General features: G+C 45.9%; 1 protein-coding gene across 4 annotated transcripts in view; it reads left to right on the top strand.

Moving 5' to 3' along the window:
• SVIL (supervillin) overlaps window positions 1-18,971 on the top strand; it is a 139,826-nt gene that overhangs the window by 62,306 nt on the left and 58,549 nt on the right. For 2 of the 4 annotated variants that reach the window (XM_060163234.1, XM_060163224.1), the window contains exons 1-5: window positions 13,305-13,456; window positions 13,713-13,852; window positions 15,217-15,312; window positions 16,872-17,115; window positions 17,733-18,309. In XM_060163234.1, coding sequence (XP_060019217.1) covers window positions 13,716-13,852; window positions 15,217-15,312; window positions 16,872-17,115; window positions 17,733-18,309 — 1,054 coding nt within the window. In that variant the 5' untranslated portion in view covers window positions 13,305-13,456; window positions 13,713-13,715. Of the gene's footprint in view, window positions 1-8,066; window positions 8,148-10,647; window positions 11,521-11,880; window positions 12,052-12,778; window positions 12,814-13,304; window positions 13,457-13,712; window positions 13,853-15,216; window positions 15,313-16,871; window positions 17,116-17,732; window positions 18,310-18,971 lie in introns of those variants that run through there. The other 2 variants (XM_060163252.1, XM_060163244.1) reach the window with 2 other exon arrangements.

Raw genomic sequence — 18,971 nt, 5'->3', positions numbered from 1 at the left:
TATGATCTATATAAGACCATATAGCTGAGTCCATGATGCGGTCATTCAAGGTCTCCGAATCCGTCAGAGTTCTTTCCATGACACGCTGCTCTTGTTATTAATGTCAGTTCTATTTTCCATCATAGTGGAAAAGAGGTTTTGCTGTTTTTGACCTTTGAAGGTTAGAAACTTTAGGAAAGAAGGTCAGGGATATTATAGAAACCATTTATGTGGATTTACATAAGGTATTAAAGGCCTCATCCTCATAAACAAAATGAAAACATATAGTCTGGGGGGACTCAAACTCAATAGATATCTGTCCATCCACCCAGACCTCAGAAGTCTTGATTTATGGGTTAATTTCAGCTCTGAAGTAGTTTAAGAAAACTATCTTGTGCCAGGCACTGTGCTCTTGGGTGGGCGTGTCATTTTTTTTTAAGTGTGGGAGATATAACTACAACACAGTGAGGTTGATAAGGTTATACAGCTCAAGGCTGGGTGACATGGGAACACCAAGATGAGGTATTCAACCTTCTCCCTTGGAGAAGCGGGCATAGTTGAACCAAGTCCTTAAGGATGTGGTGAGTTTGCTAGACATGGAGGGGAGGCTGCTTCAGGTGACCTAGAAGGAGGGGGACGGGATGAAGCAGGAGAGCCAGGTGGGGACCAACCATAGAGCATCTTATGACAAGGCATTTGGCCTTCTCCTTGTGGACAGTACAGTGGGAAGTGTCTGAAGGATTTTAAAACAAGTATGCTCGATGATGTACTTTAGAAAGATAGCGGTGGAGGATTGGGGGGGACTGGTCTGAAGGAGAATCGATTACAGTCAGGGAGGTCACTAAAGAGGTGGTTGCAGTTACCCGGGCATGAAGTGATGGAGTTTCTGGTTCCACGTTGGGCTTGGTCCTGTTTGGCATTTCATCAGATGATCTGGGAGATGCCAGTGTTAGGGTGGTCAGATTTCTGGAGGAGGGACTGTGTAAATAAATTTGATGATAGCAAAAGAGAGAGAGAGGGGAGAGGGAGGGATGGAGAGAGAAGAGATTAGAGGGAGGGTGAGAGAGAGAGAAGGAAGAGAGAACATGAGCATGGAGGCGAGAGAGCACATGTACCTGGAACGATGGCTGGAAACTAACAAGATGAAATTTAAGAAAGTCCTGTATTTAGAAGGGGAAAAAAAAATCAATGTACAAGTTCAGGATTGGGGAAACCTGATTTAACAGCAGTTCATGGGAAACAGACCTAGAACTTTTAGTTGACAGTAAGTCCTTTATTTGACTGCCAAAATGTCTAGTCCAATCTTAGGGGACATTAATGAACATGAACTGTCAATAGCACAGGTAGCACTGGGTCCACCTGTGCTCTGCAGTGCTCAGATCATATCTGGGGATCTCATTCTCCTTGGGCTATCAACCTATGAGAGCACGTTCAGAGAGTCCACCTTCCCATCTGCCTGCTTTCTTGACCTCTCCAAGTTTGTATAAGCTTCTGTCTGTCTTAGGAGAAACCTAAGAGTCATTTTGGGAGTCTCTTACACATTCTCTGGTGCTTAGATTCCCAAAGCAGTCTGTTCTTCTCTTTATCAGACTGTCCTTTTCCCAGCACGGTTATAAAGCTGTAGCTTGAATTGGTACAGGGAGCCCTAGTGTTACCAGTCTGGCTTCTGGTTGATGATGATTCTGCCAAAAGGGGGAAAGGAGAGAAATTCGAGCTCAGGAACCAGATGAGGTGTCTCACAAATGCAGCTTCAGCTGCACCTCATGTCTCAGGAAGAGGGGCATTTCAATGCCCAGCATCCTACAGCAAAGCTGACACACCCAGACAAGGATGTTCACGATTTTGTCAGGATGCCCCCAAACATGGCGCCTTGAATCTGGTATTAAGCCAATCTGTAAGATGGGTAAGGACGATCTCAGTGATAGCATTGCTTTAGTAGAAGCCTTACAGGAAAGGTAGATACCGTGTCTCAGTCACTTTCCTATCTCCTTCCCAGCATCTAACACATACCAAGGGGCTCCATCAGTCATTTCTGAATGAATGTTCTGCTGTTTTCCATGTCTTCATAAAGTGTCAAGAAACAGTAGCAGTGCCACCTGAAACAGCCAATCATCAGCCCACAACGTATAAGGGACTTGCAAGGAATGTAAGTCTTGGGTCATTTCCTTCCTCAGGAAAGTTGTGCTGGGAAGAAGATGCCACTGAACTGCACAGCGGACTCAGGGCTGGTCATTTACATTCTGGTCCAAGCCTTTCACCTACCTGTGGACCAGTGACCCCAGTCAGCAGAGTATGCTTGGAGTAGCCCTTGCTTCTACTACCAGGCTCTTTCCACTTTGTCTGGGCTTAGAATCCTTGTATGTGGTCTTGAGGCCACATAAATACTGCTCAGCTGTGAGTGGGGATCGTGATACGTGAGCCAAAAAGCCGCTGGCCGCTTTGACAAGCCGCTGGCCTTGTCAATGCAGCCTCCAGCCCCGAAAGGCTGATTCTAGGCTGGTCTCTGACCAAGGCAGTTGAATCCCTGCATGACTTTGCTTGGTTACTTCATTAGAAGCCAAGCAGGAGATGTGGAAACCCAAATGGATCTGGGAACAGGCAACCTGATCCCCCCTCAGAAGGCCACCCTGGCCCCTGCCGCAGACTCCACCCTTCCCTCCAGCCCTCCGTCCTCTCACCCTTTCTTGGCCAAGATTGCAGCATTTGGCGTTTAGCACTGAGATTAGCCCCGAGGGAGCCTGGGTGAAATTGGTTATCTAACATGTTTATCTTGCTTCTGCCCCAAGAAGACTCTCTTTCTACCTTTTGATTACTCAAGAAAGCTTCAGTCTATAACCTGGTGGTGAGATATTTTTAAAAATGTTTTTGAGGTAGGGTTGATTTACAGTGTTGTGTTAATTTCTGCCGTAGAGCAAAGGGATTCAGTTACACATACACACATTCTTTTTCATCCTCTTTTCCATGGTGGTTTATCCCAGGATATTGAATACAGTCCCCTGTGCTCTACAGTAGGGTCTTGTTGTTGATGCATCCTATACATAATTGCCTCTGCTCACCCCACACTCCACTCCTTCCTCCCCACCCCCCCTTGGCAACCACAAGTCTGTTCTCCATGTCCCAACAGTGATTTCTTTTTTTTTTTTTTTTTTTTTTTTTCGGTACGCGGGGCTCTCACTGTTGTGGCCTCTCCCGCTGCGGAGCACAGGCTCCGGACGCACAGGCTCAGCGGCCATGGCTCACGGGCCCAGCCGCTCCGCGGCATGTGGGATCCTCCTGGACCGGGGCATGAACCCACGTCCCCTGCATCGGCAGGCGGACTCTCAACCACTGCGCCACCAGGGAAGCCCCAACAGTGATATATTTTTAAATTGAGGTATAATTTATATCAAACTGCGTGTGGTATTTTAAGGACACAGGCTGGTGAATTGGGGAAATGTGTAAGCATTACCCCTGTCTAGAGAGAAAAAGTTTCGTCACCGCTGTGTCTCTCTCCACCTACATCGATTCTTGACTTTGTAAGGACCTCACTTAGCTCTCATACAGAGGCTGGTAGTGTCATATATTCAATCATTATGTTTGTATGACACTAATCCTTCCCACTGTTAACTTGTTAACCGAGCGTAATTATTAAAAAAGAGTTAAGCATAATGTTAAGAGACACAAAATAACAACATCCAGGCAAGATTTAAAAAACAGAGAAAAGAACCCGTGGCTTCATTGCCACTCTCCAGATGTGATCTGTTTTTTTTCACATTTTAAAACACTCACCTGCTATTATTATGTCTTCAAAACAATGCCCCCAGGCTCCAGAAATAAATTTTGTCCCTTGATAAAAAGATGTATCTTTTCATCTGAGCCTGGGCCTCCCCCAGCTCCATGGTGGAAAACTTGGTCCCAAACTTCCATCATGTTCCGTAGGTTTGGGAGCCTGTGGGTTAGCGAGATCAGTGCTGCACTTCAATTCACCATTTTGGGGAGCCAGGGCATACCTTTCATCAAAAGGAAGAGACTGACACAGACATGGAGAACAGGCTGGTGGCTGCCGAGGGGGAGGGGGCTGGGGGAGGGATGGAGTGGGAGTGTGGGGTGAGCAGATGCAAACTAGTGCCTATAGGATGGATAAACAGCAAGGTCCTACTGTAGAGCACTGGGGATTATATTCAGTATCCTGTGATAAACCATCATGGAAAAGAATTTTTAAAAGAATGTGTATATATATATATATATATATATGTATAACTGACTTTGCTGTACAGGAGAACTTAACACAACATTATAAATCGACTGTACGTCAAGGAATAGATAATAATTAAAATTTTAAAAAGTAATGATTAAAATAAAAGAAGCGATCGGGGCTGCTGTTTGATATAAAGTGGTCAGGAAAGTCTCTCTGATAAGATAGGCGTGCAGCAGAGACCTGCATAAAGAGAGCCAGCGAGCCGTGTAGCTCTGGAGGTGGACGGCTCCAGGGAGATGCAGCCCCTGCAAAGGCCTGAGTGGACACCGTGTGTGGAGCGTTTGAGGCAACCCCCAGTCACCAGTGAGGCAGGAGCCTGGAGGGGGGTGGAGTGATGGGGTGACATTGGTGAGATGTGTCAGGTGAGGTGGGCAGATCAGTGGGGACCTGTTGCCCATCGTGAGAGGGCTTTGGGTTTTGCTCTAGATGATGTGTGCAGCCATATAAGGGTTTCCAAGAAAAGAATGACCAATCTGCCTCCCATCTTAAGACGATTACTGTGGCTGCAAACCTGGTAGGGGGCAAGCATGAGAACAGGTAGAATAATTAAGAGGTCATCTCAGTAATCTAGGTGAGAGAGGGCCGTGGCTTGAACTTGCGTGAACGCAGCAGAGGTCGTGAAAAGAGGTCATCTCTTGAAGGGAACCAAGAGGATTTGCTGATGGCTTGGATGTGACGTAAGAGAGAAACAGAGGAGTTAAAGGTGAGTCTCCGTTTTCTGGCCGGGGCAGCTCAGAGCAGGGCGTTGCCAATGGCTGAAATAGGGACGACACCAGCACAAGCTGAGTTTGGAGGGAAATCGAGAGTTCATGTTTGGACAGGTAAACTTTTAGTTGTCAGGTACCCAAATGGAAATGAACCCAAGAGCCTGAGTTCAAGGGAGGGAGCGGATGGGGAGAAACCACTGGCAGACGGTCCGCAGGGGAGTGAAAGCTGGTGAGATCGTCACGGCCTTGATTACTGAGGAGGAAAGGAGACAGAGCCATGGAGCCCCCTGAGCTTTAGAGGGGCAGGCGGGGAGGCAGAGTCGACAAGGACGGTGAGGAGTGAAGGAGGGGCAGGTGAAGGGGGCGACCGCCGGCTGCAGTGGGTGAGTCAGAGAAGGGCAGAGAAGCGGCCGCGCTCTGTGACATGGAGCAGACCAAGTGCCCAGGACAGCCTCGTGGACAGTGAACGTTTCATTAAATTTAGGTCTCTCCCCACCTACCCCACCTTCTTTCTGGATTTGATGGCAGAAAACCTCACCTTAGTAAGTGCCTTGGCCGACCTCAAGGGTCCTGAAAGCCTTACTTGGAGAAATGCTCTTCCAAATCCCTCCTGCTTTGAATTGACTTAGGGCGAGCTCAGGCTGGACCCACTCTCCTTACATGTGGGAGGTGACTCACCAGGAACTCACAGATGTGCAGTGCTGTGTCGTCTTGGAGAGGAAAGGCAAGGAGGAGACCAGCATTGTGAAGGGCTCACTGCGGTCTCCACGTGATGCCTTCACATTCGTTTACGTCTTGTCACATACATTTGTATTTATCATATGTGAAGCGTCAGGCTTTGAGTATCCGCCACGATGGTAGTGGTTATTTGGCTTTTTGGCTAGTCCCACATCTAAGTTGTGATGGATAAATGGATCCCAGCAGATCCCCCAGGTCTGGGTATGATTTCATTTTACAAATGCTGACCTCAACATATTCTTAAACAACCCCCTGATAAGTTTGTTTGCTTTTGTTTGTCTTTGTTTTTATCTTTAGTTTTTTCTTCTAGTTTTATTGAGATATAGTTGACATACAGCACTGTGTAAGTTTCAGGTGTGCAGCATCATGATTTGACGTATACACATCATGAAACGATGACCAGAGTGAGTTGAGTGTACCTCATCATCTCATATAGATCCAAAGTCAAAGAAATAGAAAAAGAGTATTTTTCCTTGTGATGAGAACTCTTAGGATTCACTCTTAACAACTTCCATAAATAAAATACAGCAGTGTTCATTACATTTACCACGTTGTACATTACATCCTGAGAACTCATTGGTCTCATAAGTGGCCTGATAATTTTTTAGGGCAATACTGACCAAGGTTTATTCTGATTAATGAAGGTTATATTCAGAAAGTTGTATAGCATATGTCACAGTTTGCAAAGCATTCTGTCGTACAAAAAGCATTTGAGCCTTAAAATGACTCTGGGATGTAGGCGTATGAGTTACTAACTGATGATTTTCTGAAGCAGGCATCCATCGCTCTCTCTTCTTCCTCTGTATCCTGAGCCACATCAATTGCCTCCTTTCCGGGCCACAGAGGATATGCCAGACTATTCCTATGTTTAAATAAATGTCGAGAAATTAGACCCTTTATTGTTGGAAATAAGATGGCTTCCCATACATCTGACTTTTTTTATTTACCCCGGGCTAAATGGCTATAATACTGGAGACGGGGAGGGGTGGAGGGGTAATTGCTTTGGGTGTAGCAAGACTGGGGAACACCTAGTTCCACACCTAGTTGTGACAGATTTCAGTGGTCCCAGCAAAATGCCGGGTAGTGATGATCGACAGGTTCTTGCCTGTGAGCTCAAACCAAAACCCAAATTAAAATGATTTTAGAAAATTAAGAGAATTTTATTTTAATTATTATTCTGTTCTATTCTTTTGGAAATTACTTTGTTCTGAAATGTGTTTCCAGCCTGGTCTTGAAGGACTCTTACAGGTAGGTTGGCAAGGTTTTGAGCTGGTAAACATTTTAACTAGCCTGTAGAATTTCCATGCTTTCGTTTTACATCGTGAGAGGGTACAGGTCGGTGGTTTGAGTATTCCTCCTGTGTCTCGCTCTACATAATGACCACAAGGTTTTCCTTGCCTATGATTTTTTGGTAAGATATCTTCAGCCTGGCGTTATTACTTTGTCACATTCGGGCTTGCATTATATTTGATTGTGCGTTGAGGAGTGAATGTATAAATCCTATTTTATCCTGCCTAGCATGGTGTAAGTTTTTTAATGGCTGGCATGGTACTGATTCACCTTTGCTACTTCTCAGAGCCCAGCTCAGTGCTTTGTACATAGTTGGAACTCAGTAAACATTTATCAGATGGACTTGCATTGGTATTTGGTAACTGTTACGTTGGCTGCATTGTTCAATGACAAATATAAAAGGAAAATATAGAATAGCAATTAAAGATATGAACTTATTGTATTTCTTTTTATTTATTACCTTTATTTGATATGTACTGTTTTGCATGGACACTATTTTTTTTTTTTTTTTTTTTTGCGGTACGCAGGCCTCTCACTGCTGTGGCCTCTCCCGTGGCGGAGCACAAGCTCCGGACGCGCAGGCTCAGCGGCCATGGCGCACGGGCCCAGCCGCTCCGCAGCATGTGGGATCTTCCCAGACCGGGGCATGAACCCGCATCCCCTGCATCGGCAGGTGGACTCTTAACCACTGCACCACCAGGGAAGCCCATGGACACTATTTTTATATTTCGCTATTTACCAGTGTACCTTAACACAATTATAGGTGATAAATTAATTGATATTTTTAATCCAGCTTCTTGCAAGAGAATTGTCTGCTATTTGTGGGCAGAATGTGACTCCTGATACTTTTAAATGACCCAAAAAACACTTTATTTGGTGGCTTCAGATATATTTATTCGATCTCTTGATTTCAGTACTGGACCAAACGTCCTAGAAATTCCGTGAACTGAATAGAAACCCCATGGCAAAACGTGCTTAGACATTTTCAAAAGCCAGAATTATTCTTTACTTAAGAAAAATCAGCCTTGAGAGTTTTAAATCATAATAATTAAGTCTGTGTATATGTCGACCTTTTCATAGACATTACCTGAAGTTTTGTTTTTTGTACACAATAGTACCGGGAAACCCAAACATGAGTGGTTTCTCCAGAAAGATTCCGAAGGGGACACACCTTCACTTATCAACTGGCCTTCCAGGTATCTCCCGAGCTCTCGGCTTGCGTTTAGCGACTGCATCTCTGGTCCAGCTGGCTTATGTCCCGCACATCACCGAAACTAACTCTCCTTTGCCCTCTTTTAAAAGTCATGTGTTCCAAAGGGGCTGCTGGAAATTACTTTCCAATCATTTGCTTTTCTCTTTCTCCTGCCCTAATCCCTGCTAATGTCAATAGTATTTCCCTTAGCTTCTCTTTTGGAAACTCTTTTGGCTACACCTCTGGCTTTTTCTCCTCTCTCACACTCACGTGCTGCCAGGAAGGGGCAGTAGTGACGATGTAACCAGCATCTCTGGGCTGCTCCCCTGAACCAGGCTAACCAGCTAGTGTCCTATCTTGTCAGCAGCTGCCCCTGCCCCGCCCTGCCCGTCCAGCCTCCTCCTTTCCGTGTTGCCTGTCCCTCAACCATTGGCACAGCTACATTTAGGGCATGTGGTTTTCAAAGCAGACAAGACCCCCTCTCGTTTCATTGTTAAGGCTGGGGGCAGGGAGAGGCAGCAGGAGTTAGAATGAATAAGTCATTGGGAGGACAAAACACCCATATATTGAGTTTCTGACAGTCACTTTGTTCTTGGCCAAGGGCAACGTTCAGATTGTCTCTGGTGAGAAGGACACATATTCCGCAGGAGAACTTGAACCACATTTCAGCCGCCTTTTGATTAACAAAGATTATAAATATGAAAACATCCAGCACTGGCTAGTCTCTGGGAAGAGTAACAACCCAGAATGCTTTCTTTCCCCTCTGAATTGTTCACAGTGACTGCCTTTTAGGTGTCTTTGATTTTTTTTTAATGACATATAGATAGATACCTTGCATCTTATGCTGAAAAACATGTAGGTATTTATATCAAATTTAGCAGGGTGCCTTTGTCATTTAAGGAAATAGTCCCTTCCAGAAAATAAATATCGGAAGCAATTATTTTTGCTGAGTAATCTTGAGTAAATAAAGGTTTTACATTCCCCAAGAAATCGCTTTTCCCACTTCAAAAGCATTTCTTTATTTTTTAAAGATTATCCCCAGGAAGGAATCCATTCCTAAGCAGTCTGAATGGTTTCTTCTTCCTCACGATGTGGTATTTTCAAAAAGTAAAAACAAGAACTAGTTTGCACTATTGGGCATTTACTCTTTGCTAAGCACTAAACCGCGAACTTTGCAGACATCACATTATTTCCATTTAAAAGGTGAAGCAGCTGGGGCAGGTAGGTTACCTGAGACCATACAGCTGGAACTGGCTGAGTCAGACTTTGAAAAGAGGTCTCCTGGGACCCACAGCCAGCGCTCTTGGCTACAGTCATAAGAAAAGGTTGGTAGCTTTTGAAATGGATTTCAGTTTTGCTCTCAGATATTTAAATAGCTCTAGAAACAACCAGAGCCCTCCCTTTTTAGATTAGTTTTTAACTGAGGGCCTAATGGCAATTCCAGAGGGGAGAAAATGTTCAGTGCATTAATTCTTTCAACAAATATCTTTTTTTTCTAACGTTCTTCTTAGCGCTCGAATTGCTAGACGTCATGGTCTTAACTGGTCACACGTTTTCTGAATGATTGAATGTAGTCTGCATGGCATGAAAAAGTTTGTGACTGTTGAGTGCTTGAAAAGAGGTAATCGTCTGATATATCTTGAGCTCAATAAAAAATAATAATAATCACGAATGCTCTGACATTTACAGGAGACAATGAAATTTTTTTTCCATGGGAATCTACAATTTTTATTAATCATATTCATACACAAAAATAGAAGGGGCTCACAGAAATATCCCTTTCAATACATATCTCATAAATGCCTACAGTTTGTGCTTTAACTTACAAGAGGGAATAAGTGCTAGCGCAAAGGGATTTAGCTAAGGTAGCACAAAAAGCTTAGAACAAACGAGTGGAGAGCTAACTCCTGAAAGTAGGAATTAGTCTAATATTCACACCGCAGGTCTGCACACAACTATCTTCGATAAATGCAAAACTACCACAAATAAAATTCTCTTAGACCTCAGACCAACAAGCACCACGCTTTTCTGAATGTAAATATAATTTTGAGCGGTAAGCAAGGTCGAGCAGGAGACAATGAAATTACATACGGTCTGCAGGCTTGTAAACACCTGGAAGCTGCCCCTGCCCCTTACGCTGGGCCTGTCCGTGTGGAACACGTACCAACCCATAGCCCAGCCTCAGCGTGCCCTGGCGCATACCCGTGGTGCCTATTAATGAATCGTTCTGTGGCTTCTGAGTACTCGTCTAGTCGGAAGGCATCCATTCTCTCCCAGGGTAGCATCTGACCCCTCCTAGCTTTACAGAAGGAAGGGTGAGTTTGGCATTTGGAAACTCAACTCAGACTCCTTCCTCTGGCAAACAGCAGTGGGTTTCTGACACGGACTCCACCCGCCCCCACCCCCAAGATGCTTTTCCATTCTCTGGGCATCCCTGATCTGCACACACATGCTCTCTTCCCCTTAAGCAGTTACTGCACTTAAATCCTTTTTCTTTCTTAAAGAGTTAAAGTTAGAGAAAAACTGGTGAGAGAGGAGAGTGCTCGCAGCAGCCCTGAACTTGCCCCTGAGTCCTTAACTCAGAGGAGACACCAGCCAGTGCCAGGCCATTACCTGGCCTTTCGGTCAGAGAACTCAGCCTTCGATAGGGTCTCGGGCAAGGCAGCCAGCTCTGCACGACAGCCCATCCCCGGCTACGTCCAGCCGGCAGATCCCAGTCACACCATCACGCTGGCAACCTCGGACACCCCAGAAAGCGCATCCGAGTACAGCTGGGTGGAGTCGGCCACCCAGACCGTCACAAAGCCTCCCCCCTCGAAGGTTCTAGAAGGTGAGAGAAGAGATACCCCGGTTCTCCATATTTGTGAATCAAAAGCAGAGGACGATGTGCTCTTCTCTGAAGCTCTGGAGAAAAGCAGGAAAACGCTTTTCGCTTTGGAGGATCGTGGGCCTGGGAGAAGCCAGGAAGACCCCTCTGGAACCGAGGACTCGGGTAAGCCCGCTGCTAGCACAGTCACCTCGGAACCTCAGAAGGAACCTGAAAGCCTGGCCCGCCCGCCTCCAGCTCAGCAGCCCACGGAGAGGATGGGCCGAAGCGAAATGGTTGTGTATGTTCAGAGCGAGTCTGTGTCCCAAGGTCGCAGGAAGGAGGCAGAGCCCACGAGGAAGCGCAAGGTCCTCACCCGCTCGCTGTCTGACTACACGGGCCCGCCTCAGCTGCAGGCCGCGAAGGCCACGGCCCCAGCTTCCAAGCGCGACCCGGAGCCGCAGACGTCCAAGGCTGAGTCGGAAGTGGGCCTGCTGGACACCAGGGTCTCCGTCGCCCAGCTCTGCAATGTGTTCCTGCAGTCAGCCCGGGCCAGCGAGAGACCCGAGCTGTAGGTGATGTCCACGCGTCCCCCCGATGTGTCACTTGCACGTCCTTGGCAGAGTTAATTCACTTCTCGACTTGTGTGGTGTCCTGCCTTGAGTCTTACTAGCTTAGCTCACAAGTGTGTGCAGGGCAGACCATCCAGGACATGGCTCCACGACTACCAGTCTGCTTTCGCCTACTAACCAGGAGCTCTAGCGTGTCGGGTCTCGCAATGTTCCATCTCCCGACGTGCATGGTAGAGGCATGCAGTGGGATTTGGCGGTGTTCGTGCCTTGACTCACCGAGATGCATAAACCTGTGCTTTCTTCCCTCTCTCTGTCTCCCCGGCTCCCTTCTGTCCACCTTCTCCCCACGACTGTAAAAGCCATTCACGGGTCGAGGGGTCAAGCGAAGGTGCTGGCTTGCCTACCAGCGTGGAACGGGAGAGAGGGTCCCGGAAACCAAGACGCTATTTTTCTCCTGGTGAAAGTAGAAAGACTTCTGAGAGATTTAGAACTCAACCCATAACCTCAGCAGAACGAAAGGAATCAGATAGGTAGGCATGTGTCTGTCAAGTTCCCTGGTCTAGGAACTTAGAAGAAATCCTATGGGAATTTCTATCCCACGGATGGTCCCGATACTGTTTCAGTGGGATGTGATGACTCCGTAATTCTCCCATCTGAGCTATACGGGATATTTATTTGGCTCTTGTAAATGTATCTTTAAAGAATGTTGACCATGACGACACTATCACCACGTAGTTTTCAGTTGCGTTCAAATGGTAAGAAGTGAGAAACGTTATTCATTTAAGGGTATAAAATTTTTATGCCCTTGTTAAGTTAGAATCCAGATGGACCGTCCACCAGATGTTACGATGAAAAGGGATTTTATATTCAGTTTATAAACGTCTACCTGCGTGTTATCTGTGAGTTTTTAATCTTATCGTATGCGAAAGCAGAGAAATGAAAGGGTTCGTCCAAAGGGTGATGATCAGTCGTCTTTAATGAGTCGTACCTGGTCCTGGTTTGTCTGCACAAGGTGAAACACCTAGCCGGTCTGCGTGCACACGTAGCCCACGGTGTCCATAGCTGTCCACGCGTGTCCATAGCTGTCCACGCATGTCCATAGCTGTCCACGCGTGTCCACAGCTGGAATTGCTACCAGGGGGATATTCTTTAAGAGACTTTAACTGCAGTTTTATTTTCACTTTTAGTTTATCCTTGGATCTTCCACTCCCACCAGCTAATTGTTAGTTATTATTTTTTTGCTAATGTCTTTCCCAGGTCAACTTCAAATTCAGAAATACCAGCTGCAGAGGGCAAGTATCTGTCTTTTTCTTCTTTGTCATCTCACCCAGGTTAGATTTAGATCATAAGATTTTTGCTTCTGGAAAGAATGAGATGATGGAACATACTGCGTTCTTTCTGGCAGGTTTTCTTCCTGTGAATACAATAAAGCCTAGTTGAGATTTTCACACGCACTTTCCCTTAGTGCCAAGAGAGAGAACGGAGCCGTGAACCATACTAAAACAACTGATTGGAATCGAAGAAGCAGACTTTTCTTGTTGCTTTCTTGTTACTATTTAACAATAAAGAAGAGAAGTTCCTTCCATAAAATCTCTTCTTAGTTCCATAATATCTATACTTAAGTCAAATATTGTAGTAGAAAATTATGGCCCAGACAGGAGCTCCGTTTGGTTAATTGCAGTGGGAACTAGTACCTTTTCAGAAGCAGAAGGATAGCCTCCCCCACCAAGGGGAAAGTATTGCCTGTTGTCATTTTTAGTATATCTAAGAATTCTCACATTCAGAGGATTTCCAGGTCAGCCCTGGGAAACGTTTCACGGGCTTTCCCTACGTTTTCTAATGACATCCAGTTTTCACCTGTGACCTTTTACAGATGAAGAGAAGGTGGATGAGCGAGCCAGGCTGAGCGTTGCTGCGAAGAGGCTGCTCTTCAGGGTAAGATGTGCTGAAGGGCTGTCGGAGAAGCCGTCACCTCTGTGGGCGGCCCCGCGGCCAGCCTGCTGCCTGCGCCGGCCCTGGGCCCACCTGCGCGTCTCTCCTCCGGTGTGGCTGGCGTGTGCACTGCTGACGCCGATGCTGCCTCTCGGGGTGCCCCTCCTCTAGGTCCTGCAGGGGAACAGAGTCGCGACATTCTGCAGCCCCGACTCCCTTTCCCCCAACTTATCAGGATCCACACTGTTTCCAATCTCAGGAAATGGAAAAGTCATTTGACGAGAAGAACGTTCCGAAGCGCCGCTCCAGGAATGCAGCCGTAGAGCAGAGGCTGCGGCGTCTGCAGGACCGATCCCACACGCAGCCTGTCACCACCGAGGAGGTGGTCATTGCAGCCACGTAAGTGCCCTTGGGGCCTTTGGGCCTTGGCTGTAAGGTCTTCTTTTTAAAGAAAGATTTAAAGACTTTTAAAATGAGGAGGTCGGAAGACGGTTCAGTTAGAAGCCACGGAGAAGTAGGTGTTTAGGGATTTTCCTTGCTCTGGTGTCTCTGAACTTTGTAAAGGGATGTGTTACCTATTGTATCTCCTAGAAGAACATGAAGAGGAATTTTGTTTAATTTCTTTTTTGCCTGTGCATTTTTTTTATCTCTTTGCAATGGAAAATTTAAATCAGAAGAGTAGATGGGGTAATATCGTGAGCCTTCATGTCCTCATCACTCAGTCCCTACAGCCAACGACCCCCGGCCCCCCTTGCTCTACCTGTATTCTCACCCACATCCCACTTCCTGCTGCAGTATTTTCAGGCAAACCCCAGGTATCATTTCAGCCATAAATATTTCAGTCTGTATCTCAAAAAGATAAGGGTTCTCTTGATTTGTTTTTAAATAATCACGAATTTTTAAAGATTAATTGGAAGTTTGATAACTTTCCAAACCGTGGGAGGTAGGTTTTGAGCATTGTCCCAATGTGTTCAGAATGAATCTCCCAAAGTAATTCCTCCAGGGATTACTGCTTCCATTAAAGTGAAAACTTTTACCAGTTTTTTTCAAATTGTTTTCCCCCCAGACACACACATATACACACCCTTCCTGAAAAAATGAAGTTCATCTCATCGAGGGCATCAACAGCCCAACTGTGAACCTGCTGTTAACTTAGCTGCCCTAACTCCCTTCACTTCTCTGTGTATTTGTGGACAAGTACATCTTGTATTCATTGGGAACTCTTAGCAAATCAGTTTTTTGTTTTTATTTTTAATATTTGAGCGGCTGTTGTAAAATAAGAAGCAACTACCCCTGGGAGCAAAACAGTAAATATAAGCAAGAATTATCCCCTTGTCAGACTCGCTGAATGTACTTTGATGTGCTTATAGGTTATACGAGGACCCTGACTCTAAAAATAGCTTAGAACAACATTGTAAAACACGGACACAACCTGCTGCTTTGCTGGTGTTGGTTAATACTAGCTTTCTTTAAAGTTTTTTTTTTGTTTGTTTAAACCGGGAACTTATTCTAAATATTCTAAATCCTTTCCAAGCTCTGAAAACCTATTCTTATTCCACTGACTTTGGTCACCTCTGTCTCTTATTTCCTAAGTTTGTAATTGCTTTTCAAGTTCTTTTGTGATTTTCCCTAAGAAATGAGCAAAGGATTTCGTTCCAGTATTTTTTGATTTAATGTTTCTGAATTGAAAACTACACCTTCCCTAATGCTGCTTTTCTTCTCTCTCCTTATGAATGCTCCATCTTTGGCAATTGGTTTTAAAGCGAACCTACCCCTGCTTCGTGCTCTGTGGTCACCCACCCTGTAATGACAAGACATCCTAGTCCCACTGTAGCTAAGAGCCCCGGGCAGCCTGCCAGGTACTGGACAGAAGTAGCTGCATGTCGCACTGAGAGCAGAGGTGCATCTTCAGGTCTTCAATGCCTGTCATTTGTCTGACAAACAAGGAGTTGTCCCAGGGAACGTGGGGCATTTTGCTTTGTCACCCTGGGGACTTCACGTCGGCCTGTATATGACAGCATTTCATCCACGGCCTTTCATTATGTCTTGGAACTCGGATCCCACTAACCCACTTATCCGTTTGTTTTGTTTGTTTTTCATAACCCTGGTCATCCCTAAAAAGTTTCATTCTTCATCTAAAACACTAGCACTTACTAAAGATTAACAAAAAAATAGGACGTTAACCTGAATGTTGAAAGTCTGATAATACCTAGTTTTTTTTAAACACTTCTAGACATAAATACATGTTTGAAAACAATCCTACCTGTTTCTAATGGATAGAGAGACAATGCCGTTATATTTGGGGGTTGGGACAGTAACAGTTTATAGTGTCTGAACTTAGATGTTTTACTGTTTTACTGTTACGTTTTCAATGGTGGTGTTTTAAAATGATGTCCTTACGGCATGTAAATATCTCCTCTGTTTTATTATCATGGGCCAAATGCAAAGGCGAAAGCTAAAATGAAAAGAAGGAAAATGACAGTGCAGAAGTAGAGCTGGCCTCGTCCAGAAGCGGGGCTCTCTTTGGGGAAGCGGGTTGCCATCATTCCTAGTTCTTTGCTGGACCTCAGGAAAGATGCCAAGACTCAGGTCCCCTTACTCCCATCCTCACTGTGCCCTGGAAAACTGACACGGCTCTCGTCTGGGACAACTTGTAAGGCGCTGGTTAATCAGAGTCGAGGCAGAATATATTTTTCACTGGATTTAGAATTAGATTTTCCAGTGGCAGAAGGGACATTGTCTTAGACCTTCAAAGATGAACTGACCCGGTAACTAGAAGCCTTCTCCTCTACCTGGAAGCGGGAGGGATTTATCAGCCCCGACATTTCCTTCACTTTGCAAGTTACCTGGAATTTCAGATTTAACTACCTTTCAGGAAACAGGTAGAAACCTATGAGAGAAAATACTAGACTAAAAAGAGGGAGAGAATCTTTACAATTAAGCTGTTTGTGTTTAGCAAGTGAAACTCAAAACCCTGTGTTGTAGATAGCGCTGTTGATAGAATGACTGTGTTATTTCCTAATTATTTAAAATGTAAAGACCACCTGCTGAACCACACCTTTAGATAATGTCTAAATATGCAGTAGGTAATGTCTGCGGACTCCCTTTAGCCGTATTTATCGTTGATACTAACAGTACAGCTCAGCTCTCCAAGATAAGGTATACCAAGGCGACTTTAATTCCTTAAATAGGCAATTCAATTTTTAGAAATAATTCAGAGCTGAAAGTCTGCTCTGTGTGATGTTGACCATGCGAGGGTCTCCAGCCTACGCTGTCGTCTTGTTAATAGCTAACCAGCTGCCGGAAAAATAAGCCCTTTCTCCAATTGAAGTGACACCTTGAAGAAAGTTAACAGACACACTTGGCAGTGGGCTTCTGTTTGTCTCCCTGTGTGTGGTTGACTTTTGCCCCCTTTCAGACTGCAGGCATCTGCTCACCAGAAGGCGTTAGCCAGAGACCAGGCGAATGAGGGCAAAGATTCTGCTGAGCAAGGAGAACCTGACATCTCCACCCTGAGCTTAGCGGAGAAGTTGGCCTTGTTTAACAAACTGTCCCAGCCGGTCTCAAAAGCGATTTCAACGCGGAACAGATTAGACGTGAGACACAGGAGGATGAATGCTCGCTATCAAACCCAACCGGTCACGCTTGGAGAAGTGGAACAGGTGGGTGGCCTGCGATCCAGCTCCAATTCGCACGTATGTCCTTAAAAGATGGGAACACGATGTCCCTCTGAGGTTAGCGGTATAGTCAGGGCGTCTACCTGTAAACTGTGTTACCTGTCGTTACTTGGTAATAACTTCGTTCTTAAGGAGGATATAACCATGCCGAGGATGGATCTCTTCTCTTGTTCGCATCACGGCTGAAATCATCTGGAGTTGGGTCCCTTTCGGGGAGAAAAATAGGGCGCATGACCTGCTTTTCACCCAGATGATTTGATTAACGAGACGCATCTGTACAGCTACGTCTAGGATTGGTTTCTCACCCAGAGAAGCAGGAAAACTGCCCCAAGTGTAGTGTCTCCATCCGTATCAATCCATACGGCAGTGTTTACATAGGCGGTGTTTTTATTGTTTAATGTTTATTTATTTATTTGGCTGCACCAGGTCTGAGTTGCGGCATGCAGGATTTTTAGTTGCAGATCTAGTTCCCTGACCAGGGATCAACCCCTCCCCGGGCCCCCTGCATTGGGAGTGCGGAGTTCCTAACCACTGGACCGCCAGGGAGTTCCCTAGGTGGTGTTTTTAAATCAGCCTTTTCCTTTTGAACTGTGTCCTCCCAGGTGCAAAGTGGCAAGCTCAGCCCTTTCTGCCCCACTGTTAACACATCTGTGTCCACCCCGGCATCTACCGTCAGCCCTATGTACGCAGGGAATCTTCGGACAAAGCCGCCGCTGGATGACAGCTCCGGTGCCGCTGAGCAGAAGTTTCCTTCTTCGCTAGAAAGTTCAGACTCTCCAGTTAGAAGCATCCTGAAATCCCAGGGCTGGCAGTCTTCGGTAGATGCTGGTGGGAGCAAAGGAATGTCGAGAGAATTTGAAGAGACAGAAAGCAAGGGAGTCTTGACAGGTGGAGATGGTGGTGTTACAAAGTACGGGTCCTTGGAGGAAGCAGAGCCATCCTACCCCATGCTTAGCAGAGTCCGGGAAGGAAATGGCCACAAGGAGCCCATCTATGCTGTTCCGAGAAGGGGAAGCCTGGAGCTCGCCCATCCTCCCGCGGCTCAGTTCGGTGATGAACCGAAGGAATTTTCCACTGCACAAAGCACCGCACAGGGGAGCCCGGACTGGAAGGACAGGCAGCTCTTTGAAGAGAAGGTGGATGTGGAGAATGTCACGAAGAGGAAGTTTTCGCTGAAAGGTAACTTACCACTTACTGCTCCTTTCCTTTCTGCTTGGCGGGTCGCATGTGTTTGGGATTGTTTTTAACTGAATTATGAAGGCAGTTGACAACTAAGTGTTAAGTGTTGATTGAAAGTCTAGTGTGAATCGTACCCTCCTCTTGGACCCGGCTTGTTTGGTGGACTCATCAACGTTTCTGCCATAAAAATACCTGAAGCGCTTTCCCACATCTTGATAAGGGTTTTTGATGACTTTTGTCACGTTAACTGACACGACAGCCTTGTGAACCCCTAGCTCTTTTGGCCCCTTTTAGAAATTGGTGCCCCCAAAGGTCCCGGGCTGGGTGAGCCTATAGGGGATAGGGCTGGAGCCCAGTCTCTGGGTTTCAGGTTCTCTTCCTAGATCCTTCTCGTGCAGACTGGCAAGCCGTGCTGCGTGGGACTGTAATTCTCTTTCTGCATTTCCATAAAATGATAGTGTGTCAGTTATAATAGTGGCTTTGCTTTGGGAGTCTGACCCATGTGAAATGTCAAAGTATTGACTTGGAGGCGTAGAAACATTCTGCAGCGTGTAGTCCAAACCAACTTCCTGTGTGTCGCACGCAGGAAAAGACCAGTTGTCACAAAAGAAGTCGCTGGGTGGAGTCATCCACGGGGAAGTTTGGTTTTCTCAGGGACTAGA

This window comes from Lagenorhynchus albirostris, chromosome 1, assembly GCF_949774975.1.
Source record: "Lagenorhynchus albirostris chromosome 1, mLagAlb1.1, whole genome shotgun sequence".
Taxonomy (NCBI): domain Eukaryota; kingdom Metazoa; phylum Chordata; class Mammalia; order Artiodactyla; family Delphinidae; genus Lagenorhynchus; species Lagenorhynchus albirostris.
This window is presented reverse-complemented; position numbering and strand designations above follow the sequence as displayed.